The sequence below is a fragment of the Leopardus geoffroyi genome, chromosome C3 (genome assembly GCF_018350155.1).
Source record: "Leopardus geoffroyi isolate Oge1 chromosome C3, O.geoffroyi_Oge1_pat1.0, whole genome shotgun sequence".
NCBI lineage: Eukaryota > Metazoa > Chordata > Mammalia > Carnivora > Felidae > Leopardus > Leopardus geoffroyi.
Genome location: NC_059338.1, coordinates 39,094,597 through 39,119,054, shown reverse-complemented (window position 1 = coordinate 39,119,054; position 24,458 = coordinate 39,094,597). Strand labels below are relative to the sequence as shown.

Genomic DNA, 24,458 nt, shown 5'->3' with positions numbered 1-24,458 from the left:
CCAGCGCCAGGAAGGCCAACTAAGCGGTGAGGGTGAGACCCAGACCGGCAGTCTGGGGGAGATCCTTACAATCAAGAAAGGACAACTGCGGTGTTTTGGCCCCAGGAATAGGGTACAGGTGAAAGGAAGCCCTGTGCCCTACAGTGACTTTTGATGCTGAAGTGAACCTAGCCTGAGTGAGTCTTCAGGTACCACTGGCATCATTATTAGGCAGAAGTATGGCCTGGCAGAGGGCAGGGGGTCTTGAACTGAGTTAAGCTTAGGGCCTGAAGAGGTGAGAGTATAAGAAGCAGGCAGCATTTCATCTTTCTCAAAATATCAAGTTCTATGCAGCATCCCCTCTGCCCATATCACATTTGCCAAGAGCTGCTCAGGGCCCTACACCCAAAAGAGTACTGGCCTCTGCAGTCAGAAGATCTGGGGAAAGAGCCCCAAAGGTCATTTCCCAACAGGAGAGTTGATTCTTTCAGGGGCAAGGTGGCCTCTCTCTGTTCACCAGATCCCATCCTCCCTAACCGGAAACACCGCGGTGTGCCCCTCGTCACCATCAGGGGCGGTGCGAGGGGAGGGGTGGGCATTAGCGGGAACCCCTGCCCACCCCTGGGAAAAGCTTGAAGCATGTCCTGTCGATGGCACTTTAAGCAATAGCGAGAGCACAGAGACAGATGAAACACCTGCCGTCCCTGAAATCCTACCTACTGAAAAGGCAAAATTATCTAAACATTCTGCACGTGCTCACGAGCGGTCAAATATCCATTTGGTCAAAATAAACTTTATGAATCATCTTACCTAATAATCGAGGTACCTTATAAACAACAGAGCCTTAAAGTGAAGAGTAAGAGGACAGTGGATGACCCCCCTCACAGCACCCCCCCACCCATGCACACACTTAACCTTCAGGGAACATCTAGGACATTTCACTTCCCTCCTGTGAAGCCTGATGCCCATTTTCAAAAGGCAGAGCCGAGTCCACCGAGAAAGCACCCCCAGCTGGGTCCCTCAGTTCTAAAGAGAATACTCTTTATTCTCTTCGCTGAGAGAGCTCTGCCGCACTTCAGAATCCGATGAGAACATTCTGGTGTCTTTCCTAAACTTAGCTTAGCATCTTCACATTCAGATTTTGGACAATGCAGGGTGTAAATACTAAATTTCTGCTGTGGCTCTGCTTTAAGAAGGAGCAAATAACCCAAAGGTATACAACGCGTAATGAAAAGAATTGTCAGTATAATGCGGTGTTTATTCTATTTCAAAAAGGGATTTGAGAGAAGAGCACTATCTATAACAAAGGGTGGGTTATTTGAATCCAGATAACCGAGACAGGATTGGCTGCGTGTCTCTGAGGGAACCGAATCACTCCTCCTGCGCTCCTCCTCTCACCCCCTCTTTTTCTTTATGCAATTGGCTATTCCCCCTTGCCATTTCCCTTCCTCCTGTCCTCACTTCGGGTGAGTCCCGTTAACGCAAGGCCTCCCTGGGCCAGCCTCCTGGGAAACATTCTAAGTGTTGGGAGATGTCTTCAAACCCCAAACACATATCACAAGGAGGGTTGCATAAGATCATACAAGGCAGAGGCAATGAGTTTCCATTAAACTAAGCCAGTGGTCCTCAAATTTAACCGTGCATCAGAATCACCGGGAAGAGCTTAAGACAGACTCCTGTCTGTGTCAGCCCCCAGAGTTCTGAGTCAGTAGATTTGAGACAGGGCCTGAGAATTTGCATTTCTAACAAGTTCCCACATGGTGCTAATGTTGATGGTCTGAGGATCACTTTTTCTTTCATTTTGCTGAAAACTTCTGTACTTGGCAATCATTTCAAACTTGAAGAAAAGTTGCAAGAACAGTAAAAATCACCCTATTCCCTTGACCCAGATTGGGACCACTTTTTGACAACCACTGAGCTAAGCTAAATGTGTGTCAGAGGTCTGGGACAAAGAGCAGTCACCTGGCAGGATGTAATGCCTTCTAAGAGCAAGAATGGAGGACTAGCCATATAAAAACAAACCAACTATTTAAAAGCAAAGGATGGGAAGGAGTGCCACAAAATGATAAAAAGAAATGGAGTTGGGACCTGGGGGGTTTTAAGCTATGAATAGTCAATATCATTATCAACCAATGGTTTGTCTCTCTGGAGATTCCTTGGGGGTGATTTCAAAAACAACAAATCCATAATCTCCTAGTATGAACTGGCTTCAAGAAGCAAGGAAAGCAATTATTTGATAGGGAAACTCTACTCTATACACAAGAGACATGGACAAGAGGACGATGATGTACCCCCTCCTTTGTTTTCTAGCACCTTAATTCAGGACTTTATCTCTTGCCTGAATTTCTGCAATAACTCCGAACTGATCTCTCTGCCTCTAACCATGCTCTCTCCAATTTATTCTCCATTCTAACCCTAAAATTATCTTTTCAACAGCAGGCTGTAATAACGTCAGCTAAGAACTTTCACTAGTTCCCTACAACCTAGAGAATGAAACTCAAACGTCTCAGCCAGGCATTTAATCTGGCCCCGACTTACCTTTCAAATGCATGTATCTACACACCAGCCAAAACAATATGCACAGCTTCACTTTTCCCCATCTCCAGGTTTTTTTGCACACAATTGTTTTCAGGTTTGGGTTGTTTTGTTGTTGTTGTTGTTGTTGTTGTTGCTGCTGCTGTTCCCCTGGAATTTTTCCTTCTCCCCAAACAAAATCTTAAAAAAAAAAAATCCTTATGTTTAAAAATACTATTCAAACTTCAGGCTACTGCTCCAATACAAGAAGCTTTCCTGCGGTTCCTCAGATCTCTCCTTTGTGTGCTCACCATACCTCTATTTGTACCTTATAACACTTACAACATTCTGCCCTACTTATTATTTATGCTTTCCTTCCCCTGGGTTGTACAAGGTCCTTGAAGATAGGCACCATTTCTTTTGTTCAGTGACCAGAGAAGTCCAGAACAGGGAAGAAGGGTAGATGAAGAGGAGACGAAGAGAGGAAAAAGAAAAAATGAGAAAACAGTGGGAGAGCATGGTAAGGGGGAGGCGGGGGGACTCGGTTTTAAAGTTCTCTCAGTCATTCGGAATCTTTTTGCTGAAGACAGATTCTTCAAATATTTAACGCATTTCCTTTCCAGAACAAGCCCAAGAGACCGAATAGTTGCATGAGTTTTCTTTTGTTTTGCCAACACTACACCTCCTTCTCTTCTTGTTTTCTATCTGTCACTCTTGAGCCAATTTTATGGATCTCTCCCGTGTGAAAAAGGCAACATCACACCACACCATTACCGCTGAAATAGATTTGAACCCCTTTACACTTGCCTTTTTTTGGTGAGGCTGGTCGGACTACTGCCTTGTGGATTAGCTCTAGGAGGAATTTGATCAACATGACTAGAAGAGATAGCTTTTTGATATGAAATTTCTTTGGGACTTACAAAGACAGGATACCAACAACTCAAAGCGTGACCGAAAGCGAGTTCATTTGTCACTCTTTCTCGCAACATTCAGTGACAGGGATTTCTGCCCCCAAGAAATCACAGTAACTCTTTGCAGACACTCATGGCCTCTACCAGCCGTACCAGCAAGGAGATGGAGACAGAACAGACTCTGACAAGCTTGTCACTTAATCTTTTCCAAAAAGGCAGTTCACTATCTCTTTTCCTGGAATAGCAGGAATAGTTTCACTTTCTGCCTACCTCTTCCTGGGAGAAGAACAAAGGATTGCCCTTTAAATCTAGCTCAACAAAGCAGGCTCTCTAGTGCTCCAGACACCAGGGCCAGCACGGCTGACAAGTGCCCTGCTTCATTTCCCTCGACTACCTCATTCAAGTTACTTTCTCTCTTCCACCTCCACAAATCTTTTCTGCCTCTCTTCCTCCCTGAGGTGAGATCCCTGGATCAAGGAAAGAAGTCATGGGATAAGGCCAAAAAATGCAAAGCCATACCATCCGACTATATATCCCCACTACTGCAAATCTTCCCAAAGAGGAAGCTTGTTCTCCAGTTTCCGATTTACTGTCCTTGAGAAAACAAGTGATTCCGAGTCACAAAAAGTGACCGTAGTACTTTGCTTCCCATTTCCCTGCTGCTCTTATGTTTACAACTTTATTTAGAAAGAGCTGACTTCACAGCTTTTACCATTTAGCAACCCTTCAGCATAAGGACTTCATATGAAATCCTTAAAATGAGCTGAGTAGACATCAAATACTCAAAAGTCCAAATTACCTAGGCTGGTAGAGGTTAATGTTCTGCATTAAACAGGAAGAGAAAGTATCAATTTTGTACTCTGATTATGCCTGCCAAAGAACTGAGTCAAATAAACACATAACAGATGATGGATGAGGGCAACAGGGGTAGAAATACCACCACAGCTTTTGAGAAAGGTCTAAGAAGTGAGCAAATGTAGGTGTGTCCGAACCTCCTTTCACCTCTTGGTACTTCTTTCTGGACCTTCAACTCTCCTTTTCCAGTGTAGAGCTCACTGAGAAATAACCTTTTAATATTGCATTCTATTTATAATTTTTATAGCCACATAACCACTGAGGGCTATGCTGCTGAGAGGGTAGACGGCAGTGACCCAAGTATGTGGTATTTACTAGAAAACAAAATTATAAGGAAACAGTTAAGCACTAATTTAAGATTTGCACTAACCTTGTCTTTCTCCGATGTTAGTTTATCAACTTAGCTCACTCTGAAAATCAGAAAGTCCACATGCTGTGGAGCTTAGAACTTACCTACCCCTTCATTCTGTAAGTGGGGGAATAGGTCTAGAGTATTGTTCTTTGATTAAGGTAAAAATGTTAGTAAGTCACAGAGATGAGACCAGGACACGACTGTAAGGCTTTCTATTATTTTCTACAATCCTCAAAGAAAGAGCCTGAAATACCAGGCTTCATTATCCAGAGCTTTAGCTAGCCCAGAGGTTAAATCAATTACTCTTAAGAAGAAAAATGATCCAGCTTACGCCTTGGCTTCTGCTATAAAGCATTCCCTAAGTGAGTCAAATAAAGATGCTACAAGGGGCCCCTTGCAAAGCCAAGAGCCTTTCACTAATACAGTCAGATTTTTTTCTGCTTGGATTCATAAATATGGGCAACCGAATTCAATGAGGGCATTCTATGTATGAAGTCCTAATATAGTGTTTCTGGCCATAGTGTAAGTATTATTTATAATTTTATATTCTTCAATACATCCATTATATGAAAGCAAAACTCGATCGTGGTTCACAATGACTGAAATAAGAGATGATAGAAAAAACTTGAGGGTCAAAACACAACAGGAATTGTAGCTGTTTTAAAATGTTTAAAAGGGGGTGCCTGGGTGGTTCGGTTGGTTGAGCATCTCACTCTTGATTTTGGTTCAGGTCATAATCCCAGGGTCGTGCGTGGGATTGAGCCCCATGTCAGGCTCCATGCTGAGCATTGGAGCCTGCTTAAGATTGTCTCTTTCTCCCTCTCTCTCTCTCTCTCTCTCTCTCTCTCCCCCTCTGCCCCCTCCCCCACTCACGCTCTCTTTCTAAAATAACTAACTAAATAAGCAAATGTTTAAAAGGCAGTTTAAATATGTTATCAAGAGTTCAGTTATGACAGGTTGAAAAGTACTATGTCTCAAAAAGTTTTAACTCCTGTCGTAGTTGAACTGCTAAAATGATGGCATTCTCTTTCACTTTTCGGGAGCTTAACTCTACTTCTGTGTAATAGAAATGGTAGACTTTCATATCCTATCTTAAGACAGGTGGCATTATATCACACTTATTACTGACAACCTGCTTATAAAAAGCATCATAAAATAATGACACTGGTAATTTCATATAAAAACATAAAATCAAATGAGAGTAGTGACTTGAACAGATGTTTACACATCAATGTTCATAATGAGATTGTTCACAATAGCCAAAAGGTGGAAATACCCAAATGTCCACTGACAGGTGAATGGCTAAACAAAATGTGGTCTATACATACAGTGGAATATTATTCAGCCTTAAAAAGGAATGAAATTCTGATATATGCTATAGTATGAATGAACCTTGAAAACGTTATAAGTGAAATTAAGCCAGACACAAAAGGATGAATGAATATTATAGGATTCCACTTCTATGAGAGACCTCAAAGAGTCAAATTCATAGAGATAGAAAGTAGAACAGTGGTTACTAGGGGCTGGGAGGAAGGGGGACGGGAAAGAGAAGGTACTGTTTAATGGGTGTAGAATTACAATTTGGGATAATTAGAAAGTTCTGAGATATACATACGGTGGTGATGGCTGGATAAAAGGGGAATGTACTTAATGCCACTAAATTGTGTACTTAAGAGTAGTTAAAATGGTCAATTTTATATTATGTATGTTTTCCTACAATAAAAAAATCAAATGAAAAATACAAAATGGTAAGTTCTTCCATGTTTTGACCCACAGGACATATGCTCAAAAAAATAAAAATAAAAAATAAAAAACAACAGGGGCACCTGGGTGGCTCAGTCAGTTAAGTGACCAACCTCAGCTCAGGTCATGATCTCAGGGTTCCTGAGTTTGAGCCCTGCGTTGGGCTTTGTGCTGACAGCTCAAAGCCTGAAGCCGGCTTCGGATTCTGTGTCTCCCCTCTCTTTCTCTGCCCCCCTCCCCCACTCATGCTCTGTCTCTCAAAAATAAACATTAAAAAAAATATTTAAAAAAATTAAAAAAAAACAAAAAAGCAGTATCACCCACAGCATTTAAAAATACTAATATTTTAATACACATCATCAAATAAAAACAGACTTGGGTTCATCACCCCAAAGCCATATCCTATGTGTTTACTACTATAATAATTCATGTCCACCATGATTACGAATGATACATCTACATTAAGCACAAGTTCCAATCAAATCTATAGAGAGAAAAAGAGAGCTGAAGCAATGGAGCTATGTCAACACACTGACACAGCAACCATCTGTTGACATTACTGTCCTGAATCCAAGGAACCAAAATCATGTGGCAGGGCTGGGAGCTTCCCCTTAGTTGTGAGGTCCTACTTTCCTGTCACAGGGCACTTCTGGAAGGAAGCTCTGCAGTGGCCAGCTCTAAGTACTTGCAGATTTCCTACCGGTCCTACACAGGAAGTCATTCTTCAGTCTCACCTGCATGAGTTCCTGTTATGAGCCCAGGGAGTTGGTGAGTCCAAATCCAGTTCCAGGGAGTGATGTCATCTTGATTGCGCTTTGATCCTGGTGACCCGCTCCCCATCCTGGTGTTGTTGCAGTCCTTCGTCTGAGGTTCACGTTATAAGGGAACCAGAAGGAAAAAGGGGAAGTAGGAAAACAGAAAAAGAAAAAATGCTTGCACATTTCCTTTGTTTCACTAAAGCATTTTCTGCTTCCATTTATTTTGATGGGAGGACCTAGCTGATGGCAAATGGAAACTGTATAGATCCTCCTAGAGTAGGAATTGACTCTCGATCTCAAAAACTCAGAGGATTAAAAATATGGAAGACTTCTATTATTTCTGATGGTCCCTAACTCCGAAAAAAGTAATTTATTCTTTCATCTTTGGATAAAGTTTAAAAAAAGAGACATTAATGCTTTTAAAACATTTGTAAATTGTTATAAACAAGGCACGAATGCAGGAGCTATCTTAGCAACATAAAGAAATAACAAATACAAATATTTGTAGATGTATAAATATTCATATACTTTCTATATAATGTCAAGTAGACTAGGAGGTCAAATCTGGAAATCTCATCACTAAGTAATAAAATAGGATTGCCATTCAATTCCATTTACATGAGATCCTTTGGTTCTTAGTATACCAAACCAAAAACCTAAAATGAAGTCAAGCATAAGCAGCAGCAGAAATTGCTAACATTCCAAAATGAAAGAGAGGCCCTTCTAAAACAAAGCAAAACAAAAAACTTAAGCAATTAAATAAAGGAGAGATTTCAATTTTTACCATGTTTATTTTATAATCATGATTTCTTTGTCCTTATTAAGTGGATACAATTTGGGGAAATAAATACTCCCTTCCCTTTTTGTTGCATATGTACTAGTGGAGGAAAAGGGAATCGAATATGAGAGAATAGGCAAAGGGTGTAGGGCGCAGAAGGATAAAGTTGAGAGACAGTGAGTGTTTATACGAACCCTTCCATAAGCAGTACCAACCAACCAAGTATAAAGTTGACAACATGAGTTTTCTTTTCACGTGGACTTCAGAAAGCATGAGATAGTATGGAACCACATTCAGCACATATTAATTATATAGCATCATGGTGCGTGTTTTCTATCAGACATGATGTATATATCCTTTTTTTCCCTCACTTTTTAAGCTCCATAGATGACACTATTCATGAAGCACTTTTAGTGTATTATTCGGCAAATATTAATTACGATCATATAAACCAATCTTGCTTAGCAGAAAGCACTATTAGCTGCCATGTAAAGATCCTCCTTTCAAGTAACACTTAAATGTACACTTGGAGCTTTCAGAGGAAGTTCTTGAAGGGCATTCTTCTTTCAGCTGGGCATACAACCCGTCTGCAACACTAAATGCAGATAAAATAAAGATCAAACCTTTGTTAAAGGTTTGCACATAAAAGCCCCTTGCAAATGTAGCCAATATCTTGTCCAGAGAGTCATGGTAAAGGAACTGTTCTCTTTCAGCCTTTTTCTTCCCCCGTTTCCTCTAAAGGTCTTTATCCCAATGTCTTGGTGCTCCATAAGTGACTGTGAGGCAGAGCTGCCTCTGTGCTGGAGATGCCTGTCACAGAGAAGATCAGAATGTGCACAGATAACCCTGCATTCTGTTCATCTCATCAGTTCTGCCCAATCCACAGGGGTAAAAAATGGATGAGATTTGATATCTTCAACACCAGCAACTCCAGCACCAAGACGCTCCACAGGGTTGAACTGCAAGAGCTAAAAAAGAAGGACTTAGTGAGTAATAGGAATCCAACTGGTGAATCAAAGGAAAACAAAAATATATGAACGGAAAGAACTGCTCAATTCAACCCCAGTGACAAGTGGACTTGATGAATAGCCAAATGACGAGATTTCCTTGAAAGGGAGCTATGTCTAACACCACTGTAGCTGTGGGGTGGTAGGGGATATCTGCGTTTACGGCTTTCAACTGATTTTTAACATGACCTTGAGTAACTCACTTTGTTTCTCTCAAGCTCATATAGTATAATAGGACAGTTAATACCCGTCAGTTTCCTATTCCAAAGCACATCATGATATTAATTAGATGCTGTGCCAAAATCTGAGAGATCCAGTTACTCCTTTCATGGGCATGCTGAAAGAATGTGCCTTGAAACGTTCATGCATCCTCAAATTTTGTTTTCGCGGCTTTACTGAGAGATGATTTATATAGCATAAAATTCATCTGTCGTAAGTGTGCAATTCAATGATTCTTACTTAGTAAATGTAAAAAGTTGTGCAACCATCACACAATCCAGTTTTAGAACACTTTGATCACCCTAAAAAATTTCCTCGTGATGTTTACATTAATCCTCATTTCCATCCCCAGCCCTGGGCAAACAATGATCTGCCTTCTGTCTCTATAAACATGCCCTTTCTGGATATTTCATGTAATTGGACTCATAAAATATGTTGCCTTTTGCAGTTATCTTCTTTCACTTAGCATAATGTTTTTCAGAGTCATCCAAGTTGTAGCAGGTATCAAAGCCTGTTCCCTTTTATTTCTGAGTAGCATTCCATTGTTTGGATAGAACATATTTTGTTAATCTACTCACCAGTTAATGGACATGTAGACTTTCCAGGCTGAGGCTATAATGAATAGTATTGCTATTAACATTCACATATATGTCTTTGTGTAAACATGTCTTCATTTCTCTCAAGGACATTCCTAGGAGTGGAATTGCTGGGTCATGTGGAATATTTGTTTAGCTCTTTAAGAAAGTGCCCAACCTTGGGGCGCCTGGGTGGCGCAGTCGGTTAAGCGTCCGACTTCAGCCAGGTCACGATCTCGCGGTCCGTGAGTTCGAGCCCCGCGTCAGGCTCTGGGCTGATGTCTCAGAGCCTGGAGCCTGTTTCCGATTCTGTGTCTCCCTCTCTCTCTGCCCCTCCCCTGTTCATGCTCTGTCTCTCTCTGTCCCAAAAAAAAAAAAAAAAAAAAAAAAAGAAAGTGCCCAACCTTTCTAAAATAGCTGTGCCATTTTACATTCCCAACAGCAATATATGAGAGTTCCAGTTTCTCTACATGCTCACCAACACTCAACACGGTCTATCTTTTGATTACAGACCTTTTAGTGGGTATTAGAGGCATCTTATTATAATTTTATTTCTATTCCTTGGTGAGTAATGATGGTGACCATCCAAGTTGGATGGCCTTCTAAGCCTTTCATGTAGCTTCCTTGGTGAATAATTTGCCCATTTTTATATTTACTGAGTTATAAGGGTTCTTTCTTTTTTTTTTTAAAGATTTTATTTTAAGTGATTACTTAAAATAATCAACTTAAAATAATCAATTACTTAAACCCAATGTGGGGCTCAAACTTACAACCCCAAGATCAAGACTCTCATGTTCTACTGACCTAGCCAGCCAGGTACCACTATAAGAGTTCTTTATATAGTCTGAATACAAGTCCTCATCAGTTACATGATTTGAAATATTTTTTCCATTCTGTGGCTTGTCTTCTCATTTTCTTACTGCTATCTTTTGAAGTATAAAAGTTTTTAATTTTAACGAAGCCCACATTACCAATTTTTTTTCTTTTATGGATGTTTTTGGTGTCATATCTAATAACTCTTTGCCTAACCCAAGATCATCAAGATTTTCTCCTATGGTTTCTTCTACAATTTTTAGTTTTGCTTTCCATTTTTCGTCTATGAGCTATTTTGAGTTCATTTTTACATATGGTATAAAGTAAGGGTCTTAGTTCATTTTGGTTTTAGCATGTGACTTGATTTTCCCAGCAACATTGGTTTAAAAGACTATTTTTTTTCACCATCAAATTCTTTTTGCACCTTTATTGAAAATTAATAGACCATTAATGTAAGGGTTTATTTCTGGATTCTCAATTCCATTCCATTGATCTATATACTTATCTTTCCTCTAATAACACAGTAATTTTCCAGTTTGCTAAGGTGCAAGGTGAGATTTTCATTTGAGACCTTTCTTCTTTTCAGATATAGGAGTATATAAGCCATAAATTTTCCTTAAGAACTGATTTAGCTGCATCTGATAAATTTTGATATTTTCTGTGTTTTGATTCCATTAAAAACATTTTCTAGCTTCTCTTGAGACTTCTTCTTTGACTCATAGGTTATTTAGAAGTGTGTTTAATTTCCAAATATTTGTGGACTCACCAGATCTCTGAATGAGAATTAAATTGTTATGATCAGAGCATGTTGTATGACTTAAATCCTTTTAAATACTGAAGATTGTTTTGTGGTATGGCATATGATCTATCTTGGAGAATGTTCCATATACATGTGCTAAGAATGCATTCTGCAATCATTGTTCCATATATGTCAGAGATGTTTGATAATGTTACTGAAGTCTTCTCAGTATCCTTGCTGATTTTCTAATTTACCAAGCATGGAGTATTGAAACCTCCTTTTATTATCATTGGATTGTCTATTTACCCTTCAATTCAGTCAGATTTTACTTCTTATGTATAGAAGCTGTTGGTGCATATGCATCTATTGTACTGACCCTTTTATCCCTATGAAAATTCTGTCTTAGTCTCTAGTAAGTCTCTTGTCTTCACAGCTAGTTTGTCTGGTATTTAATATAGCCACTTCAGCTCTCTTATGGTTACCATTTACATGGTTTATCTCTTCCCATCCTTTTTCTTTTAACCTATTTGTGTCTCTCATACACAGAAGATAATTGAATCTTACTTTTTTTAAATCCAGTTTAATAATCTCTGCCTTTTGTTTGTCATGTTTAAACATTCATATTTCATTGTACTTATTGGTGTGGTGGGTTTACATTTGCCATTTTGCCACTTGTTTTCTACAGACTGTCTTTTTTTGTTACTCTTTTACAGCTGTCTTTTGTATCAATACTTTTTATTGTACTATTTCAGTTCCTCTATTAATTTTCTTTTACTATATATTTTTTTAGTGGTTGCTGTAAGGATTACAATATGCATCTTAATTTATCACAATCTACTTCAGATTAATACCAACTTAATGAAGGTGAAATGTAGAAACTTTGCTCCATTATAGCTCCATTCCTTCTGCCCTTTGTCTATTATTGTCATATATGTAACATATTACTTCTGGATGTTATAAACTCAACAGCACAGTATTATTGTTTCATATAATCTTACGTCTTTTAAAAGAAGTTGAGAAGAAAAATGAGGAAAAAATAGTCTTCTTCAGTGACTCATGTTTTACCATTCCAGTTCTCTTCATTTCCTCCTAGAAATTCAAGTTACTATGTGGTGTGATTTCCTTTCAGCCTGAAGGATTTCCTGCATTATTTCTGGTAAGGCAAGTCTAGCAATGAATTCCCTTAGTCTTTATTTGGGAATTTCTTTATTTCATCTTCATTTTTGAAGGATGATTTTGCTGGATAGAGAATTCTTGGTTGATGGTTACTTCCTTTCAGCACTTTGTGTATGTCACTTCACTGTCTTCTGCCTCCCATTGGTATTATTATTATTTTTTTTAATGTTTATTTATTTTTTAGAGAGAGAGACAAACAGAGCACAATCAGGGGAGGAACAGAGAGAGAGAGGGAGACACAGAATCCAAAGCAGGCTCCAGGCTCAGAGCTGACAGCACAGAGCCCGACGCAGGGCTCGAACTCATGAACCGTGAGATCAAGACCTGAGCCAAAGTCGGACACTTAACTGACTGAGCCACCCAAGCACCCCTTATTATTATTATTATTATTATTATTATTATTATTATTATTGAGGTATAACTGACATACAATGTTATATTAGTTTCAAGCATATGACACATTGCTTCAGCAATCTGACTTTACTCAATGCTTATCACAGTAGTGTAGTCACCATTTGTCACCATACAATATTATTTACTATATTCCCTATACAGTATTTTTCATTTCCGTGACTTGTTTATTTTATAACTTAAAGTGTAAACTGTCTTCCATCATTGTTAATGAGAAGCCAGACATTAATGTTTCCTTGTATACAATGAGCGCTTTCTCTTTTGCTGCTTTCAAGAGTGTCCTCTTTGTTTGTGTCTTTCAACAATTTGACCAGGTATATCTTCCTAATTAAAGTCCATTGAGCTTCTTGGATGCATATCAATGTTTTTTACCAAATTTGGGATGTTTTTAGCCATTACATTTCCAAATACTTTTGCTTCCCCTTTCTCTCTTTCCTCTCATTCTGGGACTCCCTGGTATATTTGATATTGTCTTACAGGTTTGTGTAGCCCTGTTCTTTTTCTTCAAATCTTGGGGCATCTTTTTCCCAGATTTGATTATTTCTATCATTCTATCTTCAAGTTAATTGATTCTTCCTTCATCTATCTCAAATTTGCTATAGATACGCTCTAATGAATTCCATCCCCTCCCCCCAGTGATTCTTCATTTCAATTATTGTACTTTTCAACTTGAGAATTTTGGTTCTTTTTTTATATATACTTTATATCTCCTCATCAAGAATTTCTATTTGTTGATTCATTGTTGTCATACTTTTCTTTAATTCTTTAAACATGGCTTCCTTCAGTTTTTGAACATACTTATAATAACCACTTTGAAATCTGTTAAATCCAACCTGGGGACATTTAAAGTCAATTTCTATTGACCACTTTTTTCCCTGCACATGAGTCACACTTTTTTGTTTCTGTGTATATCATATAATATTTGTTGAAAATGGGATATTTTGGATGATATATTTTAGCAACTCTAGAGCCTGACTTTGTTCCCAAGAAGACTGTTATCATGGCAGTTGGTTGGCTTGTTCTTTGTTAACTTGTTTCAGCTAGATCTGTATAGCTGCTTCTCCCACCACATTGTTACAAGCAGCTGTTGCTATCTCTGCTCATTCTTTTGTTTTTATTTTTGAGCTTCACTTCCTGGGGATCCTCCTGTGTCTGCATAGCTTAAGTGTTCAACCTGTGATTGAAAAGAGGTTATATTCAAATACCTGAGCCCCTAAAGCTTGTCATCTGCTGATGTGTAGGAGAACACAGTAAAAATTTAGGACACTTACAAATCTCCCTTGGTTTTTACTTTCAACTGGGACCTTTCCTTGTTCCTGTACACACGCATGCAACCTCACGTTGGCCCTCATGGCCTGCTTCAATCTGGAAGAAACTTCACACCTGACAAGCAGGGAAAAGAGAGTAGCCCAGGCAAAAATGCCACAGACTCCCACTCTTTCCCAAAGTTTGGTTGTTTTTCAAGCATAAACACTTTTCAGATTGTCCTGTCCCTTTGATCAATTTCCAGAGCACTGAAATGGCTGTTTTTGCCAATTCTGTCTAATGTTATAACTTCCTTTCTCAAGAGAGAATTTGCCAACTTCCTCATATGGCTATAGCCATTCAAATTTGAGAATATTCCTATAGTAAATCTTTTTTTTTCCCACAGAATTTAACCAACTGCAACTGTAAATCTTTAAATGACTTCTTTACATTAATGTTTCTATGCATTTAGGACATCCCACTATTCAAATTCAACCAAAATTTCTGTTTCTTCTCTTTTTATTTTTATTTCTATTTTTTCTTTCATTCATGATTAATTCAGTTATTTGTATGAAAAATACCAATTGATTTCCTATTATGTGCCAGTCCACTATTTTTTTAGGCCTTTTCACCTGTATCACCAGCAGCGGCCTCACTCTTAACATTAGTAGCCCTATAATTCAACACATGCTTCAGCAAATACAAATTACTATATATTATGAAACACTGCCCTATCAGTACTAATGATAAACATTTATGTGACACTTATTGTACACCAGGCATTATTTTAAGTGCTTTAACATAGGTCAATTAATTTAATTCACAACTCTATGAATAACTACTATTCGATTCTCTCTATAGATGAGAGAACACAGATTCAGAGAAATTAAGTAACTTATTTAAGATCATACAAGTAGTAAGTAGCAAAGACAAGATTTGAATTTAGGCACTGCAGCTCTAGAATGCATGCTCTTAAACATAACATTATACTGCCTCATGAGTATGTAATCTGTAAATGCCAAGAATCTATTCACTTTAATATTACCAAACACACAGGGGCATGAAGCATATACTTCAAAAGACTGTATTCAATCTTTTCATCTGAGATTACTGTATCTAGCATTCAAAATCACTATTCATTAAAGCTAACTGTTCAAAAATTTTAATATTAGATGTTGCTAAATCGTGTTAAGTGAAAAGCTGCTATTATAAAACAAACACTGTAAGAATATCCCAAATGTATCAAATCCATTTTCAAAATCTGACAATCCATGTCTAACTGATTGAAATGTGGAAGGCATCACACAATTTAATATAAATTTAAAATATCAAACAGTGGTAAGAATTAAATAGAACTATAGCATATTTTTATATATTTCAGTACACATAATAACATGTAAAAGTTCTTTCTTCTTGGGGCATTTGGGTGGCTCAGTTGGTTAAGCGTTCAACTCTTGATTTCGGCTCAGGTCGTGATCTCACGGTTTATGAGTTCGAGCCCCACATCAGACTGCACTGACAGTGTGGAGCCTGCTTGGGATTCTTTCTCTCTCTGACCCTCCCCAACTCATGCACACACATGCACTCTTGCTCTCTTTCTCAAAAATTAAACTTTTTTTAAAAAGTTATTTCTTGTTGCAATTGGCTTTTCCACTCCCATTCTTTCCAAAACATGACCTCATTATGAAATTCCAATAAAGGTTCCAATTTTGCCTATTACTAAAGTCAATTTAATTAGTTCATGAACTTTGCTACAAATTTGCAAATACAAATTCATAGGCAAAAATATAATTATTTTACCCATGACTATCTTGTTTATCCTGCCATTTTATTTACTTATTTCTTAAAGTTTATTTAGTTATTTTGAGAGAGAGGGAGAGTGACAGAGAGAGTGAGAGAGAGAGAGTGAAAGCAGGGGAGGGACAGAGAGGGAGAGGGAGAGGGAGAGAGAGAGAGAGAGAGAGAGAGAGAGAGAATCCTAAGCAGGCTTTACACAGTCATGCACAGCCCAATGCGGGGCTGAAACTCCTGAACTACAAGATCATGACCGGAGCCAAAATCAAGAATCACCGCTTAACCAACTGAGCCAACTAAGCTACTCAGGTGCCCCTATCCTGCCATTTTAAATACTATACCAGCCTCAAGAGAGACCACATAAAGATTCTATTGCTTAAGCAAATGTGTCAGCCAGTGGCAAAACCAAAAAGAGTCACTGCCAGCCTCCTTCATCCTAAAGAATGTTCAGGCAGTAAAGTTAAGCAATGAAGACACAAAAATTTGTTTTGAAGGACTTTTTCTCATGCAACATTTTTCAAGTGACAAAAGAACTGTGTCATGATTAACTAAATATACACTGTGAAGTACAAACATACATGCTCTGAGGGTTTGTAAAATGTAAGCATCTTCTTTTTAATTGCATTTAAAATGTAACTATGTCTACTCTAGCACCATTCATGTGACTGAGATGACTGAACAACAGGTACAGGGGATTATGAAATCTAGGAAGAAAGCAAGGAGCTAGAAGTCCAAAGAGGGGAAAATCTCCCCAAAGCAGAATAATTATTTCCATATAAATCATTTTGTGATTTTTTTAAAAAGTGACCCCTATGACCTGTGAGGTAGTGGAAGAGGAAAAGTCAAAATGACAAATTGCTAATCATGTCAAGAGACCCCTTTTCCCTTTCCTGATGATGTTTCCTCAACATGAATGGTAGTTTCCTTAGGCCAATGACAGAATGCTGATTTACTATATAATATAGACATATCTGTATTGGGGGATTTAAGATTTAACATACTTTAGGCCAAGACTCCTTTATAACATACCTTCCCATAAAGACAGGAGCAGCAGGCCTTTATAAATTAATGCAGGGAATTCTATTCTCAGTATTATATAATAACGACTTTAAGGTGAGAAACAAAAAATAGCATTTGCTAGCCTTCCTCAAATTATTTACAAAAAAAATATTTGGAATTTATCATGTTGTGCCACAACAAATAAGATGAAATCAAATGAGTAGCTGTCCTTTTTTCCCCATTAGAATGAAATGTGTTCTGTGTCTTTGCATTACCTCTTAATCCTTTTGCAAAGTGCTCAATGGTATTCTCATCTCATTATTTCCAACCTGGTTATGTTTCTTTCTGTGTTATATTCCCTGGAAAAATTTAATCTTCCTGAAGCACAACTCTGATCCTTTTATCTTCTGCCCCGAAACTCCAAATATCCATTATTATTATTTTTATTTATTTATTTATTTACTTACTTACTTACTTATTTATTTTTGCTGAATTGAATAGAATCACTCTTCCCTGGTTATCATGATAAAAGAACCTCATAAGAGAACTCCAACTTACCTTTCCACATTCAACTAGTACTAGGACTCATTCCTACATTTATCCCTCCACTCCAGATAAACCAAGCTTTTGATTTCCTAATTTGGGTCTTTTGGACCAATCCTTTCCTTGTTGAAGCTGTTCGATCCACCTAGCTACTTCTCCAACATCCCACCTTGTCATGCCAAAATTTGAGGGCTCCACAAAAATATCATTCACTACATAAAAACTTTACTAATACTATCACCGTATCAGTTATAACCCCTCCTTATCTTAACTTGCCAAGTATTTTTTAAGCCTCTGACAGCTTTTATCAAACCCATCAGTGATACAGTTACTTGTCAGTCTTACCTCTATAGCTTATAGCACTATGTCTTGCCCATATTTGTGCATGTATTTGTTGAATGGAACCCAAATCACTCATTACTCTTCAAGAAAATACTAGGTCATTCTCTTCTTAATATATTCTCTTCTCCCCTTTTCCTTTTTTTTTTAAGTTTCATTTTCTCTGATTAGAAAAATAATAATTCAGGTTTCATGAAACAAAAATGTTAGTTCTTGAACTTTTTCAAGTAACTTTCCCCCTTATATTTCTAATAAAACTATAAGGATACTAGGCCTGACAATTCTTGCTGATTTGCTGTGTGCCCATCTTACCCAATGCTGACAACCCTCAGCAGACTCACCAAAACTCACTATTTAAAACTAGAGGAACATTTTCAATGTGGGGAATCAATTTAAGAAGCTCACTAGAGTTCTAAGCCTACCTCTGAGATACTGAACTTTAATTATCAATAGTCTCTTTCTTTAAAGCCACCGAAAATGCATTAACTGACATCAATGCCCAACTTCCATCAATGGATGAAGCTAGGAGTAATCGAACTCCGCAAGATTTTCTAACACCACTTTTCTGCAATGCAACCTGAACTGCCTATTCCTAAATTTCTAAATATGAATTAGAGATTAAAAATAGCCATTAAAAAAAAGAAAGACAATTTACCATTCATATGGTTACAAAATGGAATAGCAAAAACAGAGCAGCTCCAGACAAGCTAAAAATGATACTTAAATCTCACACCTATACAAATATATGGAATTAATTAAACATTAGCCTAGATTTTTGAGAAAAAAACACTGAAATACCAATAAGCTTTAACTGTTCTCTCTGACCTCACTAATACTTAAATAAAAGCAGAGGCCTAACCATGCACAGTATTAGTTCTGAATCTGTAATTAGTAATGAGTCTTTCTTGCCCAAAACTAATTTCTTTAAGGGTTTGGAGCTATGTAGGCAGCTAATTTGCGTGGTTGATATGCTTGGTCAATATAGGTCAATTAAATTACCTGTTGTATGAGTGAGCGAGCCTCTTCAGAGACACATTCTGGCATGTTCAAAGTAGTGTGAGTATTTATTCCTGCTGGATGGCACTCAACCAGAGTCTGAAACAATCAATCAGGTACACTTCTTATCCCAAGTAACATCATTTCTGTTCTATCACAGGATTTATGGACAGCAAAGTACAACCATCTTTGGTTGTACTTAACAACCAGATGGCTGAACAACCATCTTCACTGGGGGTGCAGTATTCAACACAGCGTCGCCTAAGCAGTTTAGGACAAGGGCCACGAGATACAGAATATCTAACAGAAATGAAGGCAGTCATCAAAATCACATCATAAGCTTAGGCTTCTAGCCCTTTTCCCTTAGTTATACAGCGAACAGCTCATAATAGAAAAGCTAACATTACACAAGAAAACTAAAAAGGGAGTTGGTATCTCTGATTTTTTAATGGTCTTAAAAACCTTCTAAGTTTAGAACTGGTTAATAATAACGATTTCTACATTTATGGCACTTTATGATTTAATTGTATGTGTAGGTGATTTGTAACAATCCACAACAATCTTAAGAGTTCAGTATTACCTGCATATTTACGGTAGAGGACTGACTACTTAGAAAAGTACTCCTGCTCATTTCCTCTGTTTTCTTCCCAGGAGGCAATGTGCACAACACTCTATTAAAGTCTATTAACCTCAAACATCTTACTTAAAAGTTATTGATCAGAGGGAGTATAAATTCTGTCCTTAAGCCAGAACAGATAGGAAAAATTTAGTGTTGAGAATAAAGCTAATGTTACCTTTTATATCTACATTAATTTTCTAAAATGAGAATTCCCTCCTGGTTTCCAGCAAGATGTTTAAAACATCCAGAGAATTCTAATACATCCTTACATGAATGTTACAGACTTAACGCCGTTGAACTGCATCATAGAAAATGGAGAGAAAGAACGTTTAGTCATCTTTCTGCACATTCACACTATGATTTAATGGAATCTGATCGTTTAGTCAATGTAATACAATCCACTTTTTAAAAAAATCTGGAATCTTGATAAACTTTCACTTTTCTGCCTTTTCTTTTTTATATCGAAGGTTTCCCTATTTCATCCCTGATCTAACAACTGAAGGCAAAGGCTAAATGTTCTCAATTTGAAATCCAGGTAGCATCTGGGTAAATTTATTAAATGTCCAGGTCACTGCTCACCTTGCCAGTAAGAAGTTCAAAGAGAACAGCACCCAAACTCCACCAATCACAGGCTTCCGTTTCTTCTGTGATTGCTCCAACCTCTAAACACACCAAAAAAGGTTGATATTAAAATTCCAAAGGTCAATTCAACTTTCAAAATTAACATGTATTAGCAAGGTGACCTTTTTAATGCTGAGAGAGCATATACTAAATACTACTGGGCTTTCAAAATTCCTGAAAGTTACTTATCCCCTTTGGTCACCTACTGTGGTTGCATTTTTTTTTTTTTTTTGATGCAGTCATATATTAAACTGAGACATTTGTTCTTTAGTTGATAGAGGGACACCTTCAAGAAGCTACACTTAAAAGTTACATGAATCTACGAGATCAGCATTTTGCTTAATTTTTCAAATTCAAGAAAGTAGAGCCAACTCTACCTCAGGGGTCATTTTTTGTTTTAGAAATAAAGGCTCTAGGTTCAGAAGGAACTTCAAAAATTATTTAAACCAGTAATTATCCTTTTAATTATAGATTAGAAACCAGAGAGGTGAAATGCCCTGTCCAATGTCATATAGTAAATCAGTAGCAGAACTAAAACCTGATTTATAGTACCATCCCTTTCCTACATAATCAATTGTTTTCAACTGAAGAAGGAGCATGTGAAATGCAAATTTACCCGTGTTGATATTTAGAAGTACACACAGACAGGTTAAAGCATTAAGCCCTAAAACTACCGGTTAAGGTAAGGGTGTGTTCAGGATGCCCACAAATATCAACACAGTTTTCTCTGTGTTGTCCCTGAAGTTCCTGAAATGTAACAGTTTTCAGGTATCACCTTGCAGGTTTCCCCACAACTCAGCAACGCTCCTCACTTCACCAGTTCTTGTAGGGCTTGTAGCCCTCGTAGCCCTTAGGTCATGTTTGACGCCTTCCTGTCCTTTCCTAAAGACATTCAATTAGTCACCAAGCCTGTCAATGTTTGCCCTTTCACTTCCATTTGGCCAACAAAACATGTTTATTATTCATGTGCAGGGTAACCCACAAATCATAAAAATACTGTTCGAAAGTTTTTAAGTAGTTAGGTTGGAACTTGGAAGTAACTGAAGTGATGTTCACGTGCCCAGCCTTTTAACCAACACTTAGTAAATCTACTGGGGGGAAGAGGCACAAACTCACAAAAACAGCTTTAGCTTTAAGTCTTGGAGCAAAGGTCAGGTGGACCAGAAAAAGAAAACAGGGGCGCCTGGGTGGCTCAGTTCACTGGGTATCGGACTTTGGCTCAGGTCATGATCTCATGGTTCATGAGTTCGAGCCCGGCGTCGGGCTCTGTGCTGACAGCTCAGAGCCTGGAACCTGCTTCGGATTCTGTGTCTCCGGCTCTCTCTGCCCCTCCCCCACTCACACTTTGTCTTTCTCTCTCTCAAAAATAAACATTAAAAATTGAAAGAAAAAGAAAACAGAGCCATTCTTATGAAAATACTGAAACTCTTCCTATTCAGCATCTTCGTTCATATCCTGGCACCTACCCTCTTCTTCTGGAACTCAAGTGGTCGGTGGAGAACTACATCCCTTCACACTAGCTCCGGCCCAGGCCTTCCTCTCATGACATGCTCCGTGCCAAATCGCAACCTCCGTCCTCAAACTAGCTGCTCTCAGCCAGGTGGTACAAAGCAAACATAGATATTTAACTACTTGAAATATTGTGTGAATGACCAAAAGTCTCCTAGTCCTCCTGATGCCACGTGCATCTAGGAAATAGCAGCTTGCTTGAAAAACTGAGAACTATTTATCTAACAATAGAGACTTAATTATATATGCATTGTATATATATTTGCATAATGTGTGTATGTGTATGTAAACACATACACACATCAATATGATGGAATACTATTACATGAGCATTTTAAATGATATATTCATGCAAAGTTTAAGCCTATAAGTAAATGGGTATATTAAATTTTAAAAAACAAGCTAGAAAACAATAGAATTCTAATTTTAGAAGTATATGTTTGAAAAAAAGACTAGTGAGAAAATACAACAAAATATTTTAGTGATTTGCCTCTGAGGTGGGGAGATGTTTATTTTCATGCTTATACTTATGAACCTACCTGAACAGCTAGCTAAGTGGTGCATTTGAAAGAGATGACATGAAACCATTCGCCTGTGCTGGTGCAAGAAGATGAAGCTATGCAGGCCAGTCCTCCCTAAGAGTCCGCCTACGTCCTTTCCCCACAGCAGAAATGTATTATATACCAGAGAGAGCAATGGACTAGATATCAGGAGTCCTGGGTTAAGGGCCCTGAGGAATTCACTTGATCTCATCCAGAACAGAGGGTTGGAAGAAGGTTAGATCTGAGGGCCTCTCAGCTAAATTTAGCTGTAAACTCTATGATTTTGATACTCAAGGATTTTCTAAAATAGTGATTCTCTTAAAGGACAACTCCTTGGGAGATCTCATTCAAAGTATTTATGCTGCCTTTCCCAGATTCAAATTCACTGCCCCCACTCATTTCCCAACCTCCCTGTAGAGAGCCTCTGTCACCTTCAGAAGCATGCTCTAGAAACTTTAGGAAGGGTGTAAGTTATTAGAAACTTAAGAAAACTAAAAAACAAAAACAAAAACAAACAAGCAAAAAACCCGTAGTCTAGTCATCAAATATAACTTTTTGCACATTTCCTTCCAGTCTAAAGCAAGCAATGGACTACATCATTTCCCTGTCCAAAATTCTGAAACGGCTTCTCCCTGACCATTAAGTAACGTTTAGATGCCTTGCTTACTCAGGCATGTATACATCCCGGCCTCCGTAATGAGTCTCAACCTATCATATTCATTCAACCAACACACATAAGCAGTATGAACTAGGCACTATGCTGGGTGCTATTCTTCCACATAACTCCCTCAGCTGGCTACATTGCTAAATCATGCGAAACGAAAATCAAGGTTAGCATAGTTAATGGTTTCATTATTTTAGTATCTTTTTGCTCAAGAATTTATTATTCTATGTTCTTCAATCGTATAGTAGGAAGTATATATTTCTTAGTTTTATAAAGGCGCTATCTGTTCACAGCTCAAGACCCAAAATGACTGATCAGCCATCAAGTCTCACATTCCATGTATGAATGTTGCCTTGCTCACAGTAGGCACATATTGCAATAATGACAGTTACAACAATAAAACAGCAGCTAACATTTATCACTGCTTACTATGTGTAAGGACTGTTCAACATTTTACGCAAATGATTTTAAATTTCTAAACCTACAGAGAACTTAAGCAAGTTCTTATGATGACCTTGGAGGAGCAAGAATATTGCATTTGTGTGTCCAGGGAAGAGGAACATCTGACCCAATCAGCTCAAAGAAAATTGGGAAAATTAATGAGATAGTTTTACAAGGTCTAACAACACACCCTAAGGAGCTCTAGACTAGCGCCACACTCCAAGCCTCTGCTCATGAAGGTTTCCTACTAGAATTGAGCAGAGGGCTGCTGAGGTAAGTCTATGTAATACAATCAATGGCTAACATAATTTATAAAGGCACCTTTTTATTCAGTGAAAAGTCCAAAGTGCCATCGCCAGTGTAGCCTACCCCGTTGAAAGCTACCAGGTTATGTCTGTTTCCTGTATCACTGCCGGGAATGTGCACTGGGTGAAATGTACCACTATTGGGGGAAAAGGGGCAATGGGTGTCCCTGAAGCTACCAGATAAGCATAGTACATCTTCCTGAGCATCAAAGGATTTCATATATGGGGGGAGGGGGGGTGTGGGGAGTGGAGGAGGGAGGAAGATATTGTTTTACTATTAAGGGAAACACAGATCTATTCACGGACCACAATGTAAAATTTGCATGGATTTACAAGCTAAAAAGACTTCAGAGAAACTTCAGGATCATATTTCACTCGTCCCCTGGGGTACCCATTCCATACCACCTCTACAGTCAGAAGTACTCGGGTAGAAAAGTTTGAGAGGTACGTCATGAGACAGACAACGTGTATCCCTTTATTGGTTTCTATGAACTTGCCTAACTAAGGACTCTAAGAACTAGGTTCATTAGTTTTATGCTGCTTTGAAATCCCTCTCAACTTTCTGCCAGAGAAAGATAAATAAACAGGTAAATAATGACCAACACACTGCTTCAAATGTGGATTATCACAGTGTTTGGTGGGCCCCAATCTAAGTGAGGCAACACAGGCAGTACAGTACCAAGAGACCCACCCAGGTCCTAAAGCCAATTACTTCCCACTCTTCCCTTGGCTTGCTCTTCCGTCCAGGAGGCACCTGCCAACTTTAGTCTACTTCTTGTGTTCCCCATTTCTTTCTCCATCTGTCCTTGATCTTCCCCTCTTCTTTCTTCCACTGACAGCTGGCTCCTTTTCCTCTCCCCTTACTTCCTCTTTCTTCCCTCCCCTTGGTTGTCAATTGTTTAAGCTTTCTGACTTCAGGTCTAGAGAGACTGCTGACATTCAATCTAAGAAAAACTGCTTCTGAAAGGATGAAGGTGCCTAGGCTGCATGCCATCTTTATTCTGTTGGGCC

The 24,458-nt window shown here is 38.3% G+C and overlaps 1 protein-coding gene across 11 annotated transcripts in view; it reads right to left on the bottom strand.

Moving 5' to 3' along the window:
- Positions 1 to 24,458, bottom strand: part of RPS6KC1 (ribosomal protein S6 kinase C1) — a 225,490-nt gene that overhangs the window by 35,811 nt on the left and 165,221 nt on the right. For 4 of the 11 annotated variants that reach the window (XM_045452516.1, XM_045452520.1, XM_045452517.1 and 1 more), the window contains 3 exons: positions 19,945 to 20,027; positions 18,750 to 18,845; positions 7,884 to 8,858 (listed from right to left, as the gene is read on the bottom strand). In XM_045452516.1, the coding sequence (XP_045308472.1) occupies positions 8,748 to 8,858; positions 18,750 to 18,845; positions 19,945 to 20,027 (290 nt within the window). In that variant the 3' untranslated portion in view covers positions 7,884 to 8,747. Of the gene's footprint in view, positions 1 to 1,072; positions 2,695 to 7,088; positions 7,219 to 7,883; positions 8,859 to 18,749; positions 18,846 to 19,944; positions 20,028 to 24,458 lie in introns of those variants that run through there. The other 7 variants (XM_045452511.1, XM_045452514.1, XM_045452519.1 and 4 more) reach the window with 6 other exon arrangements.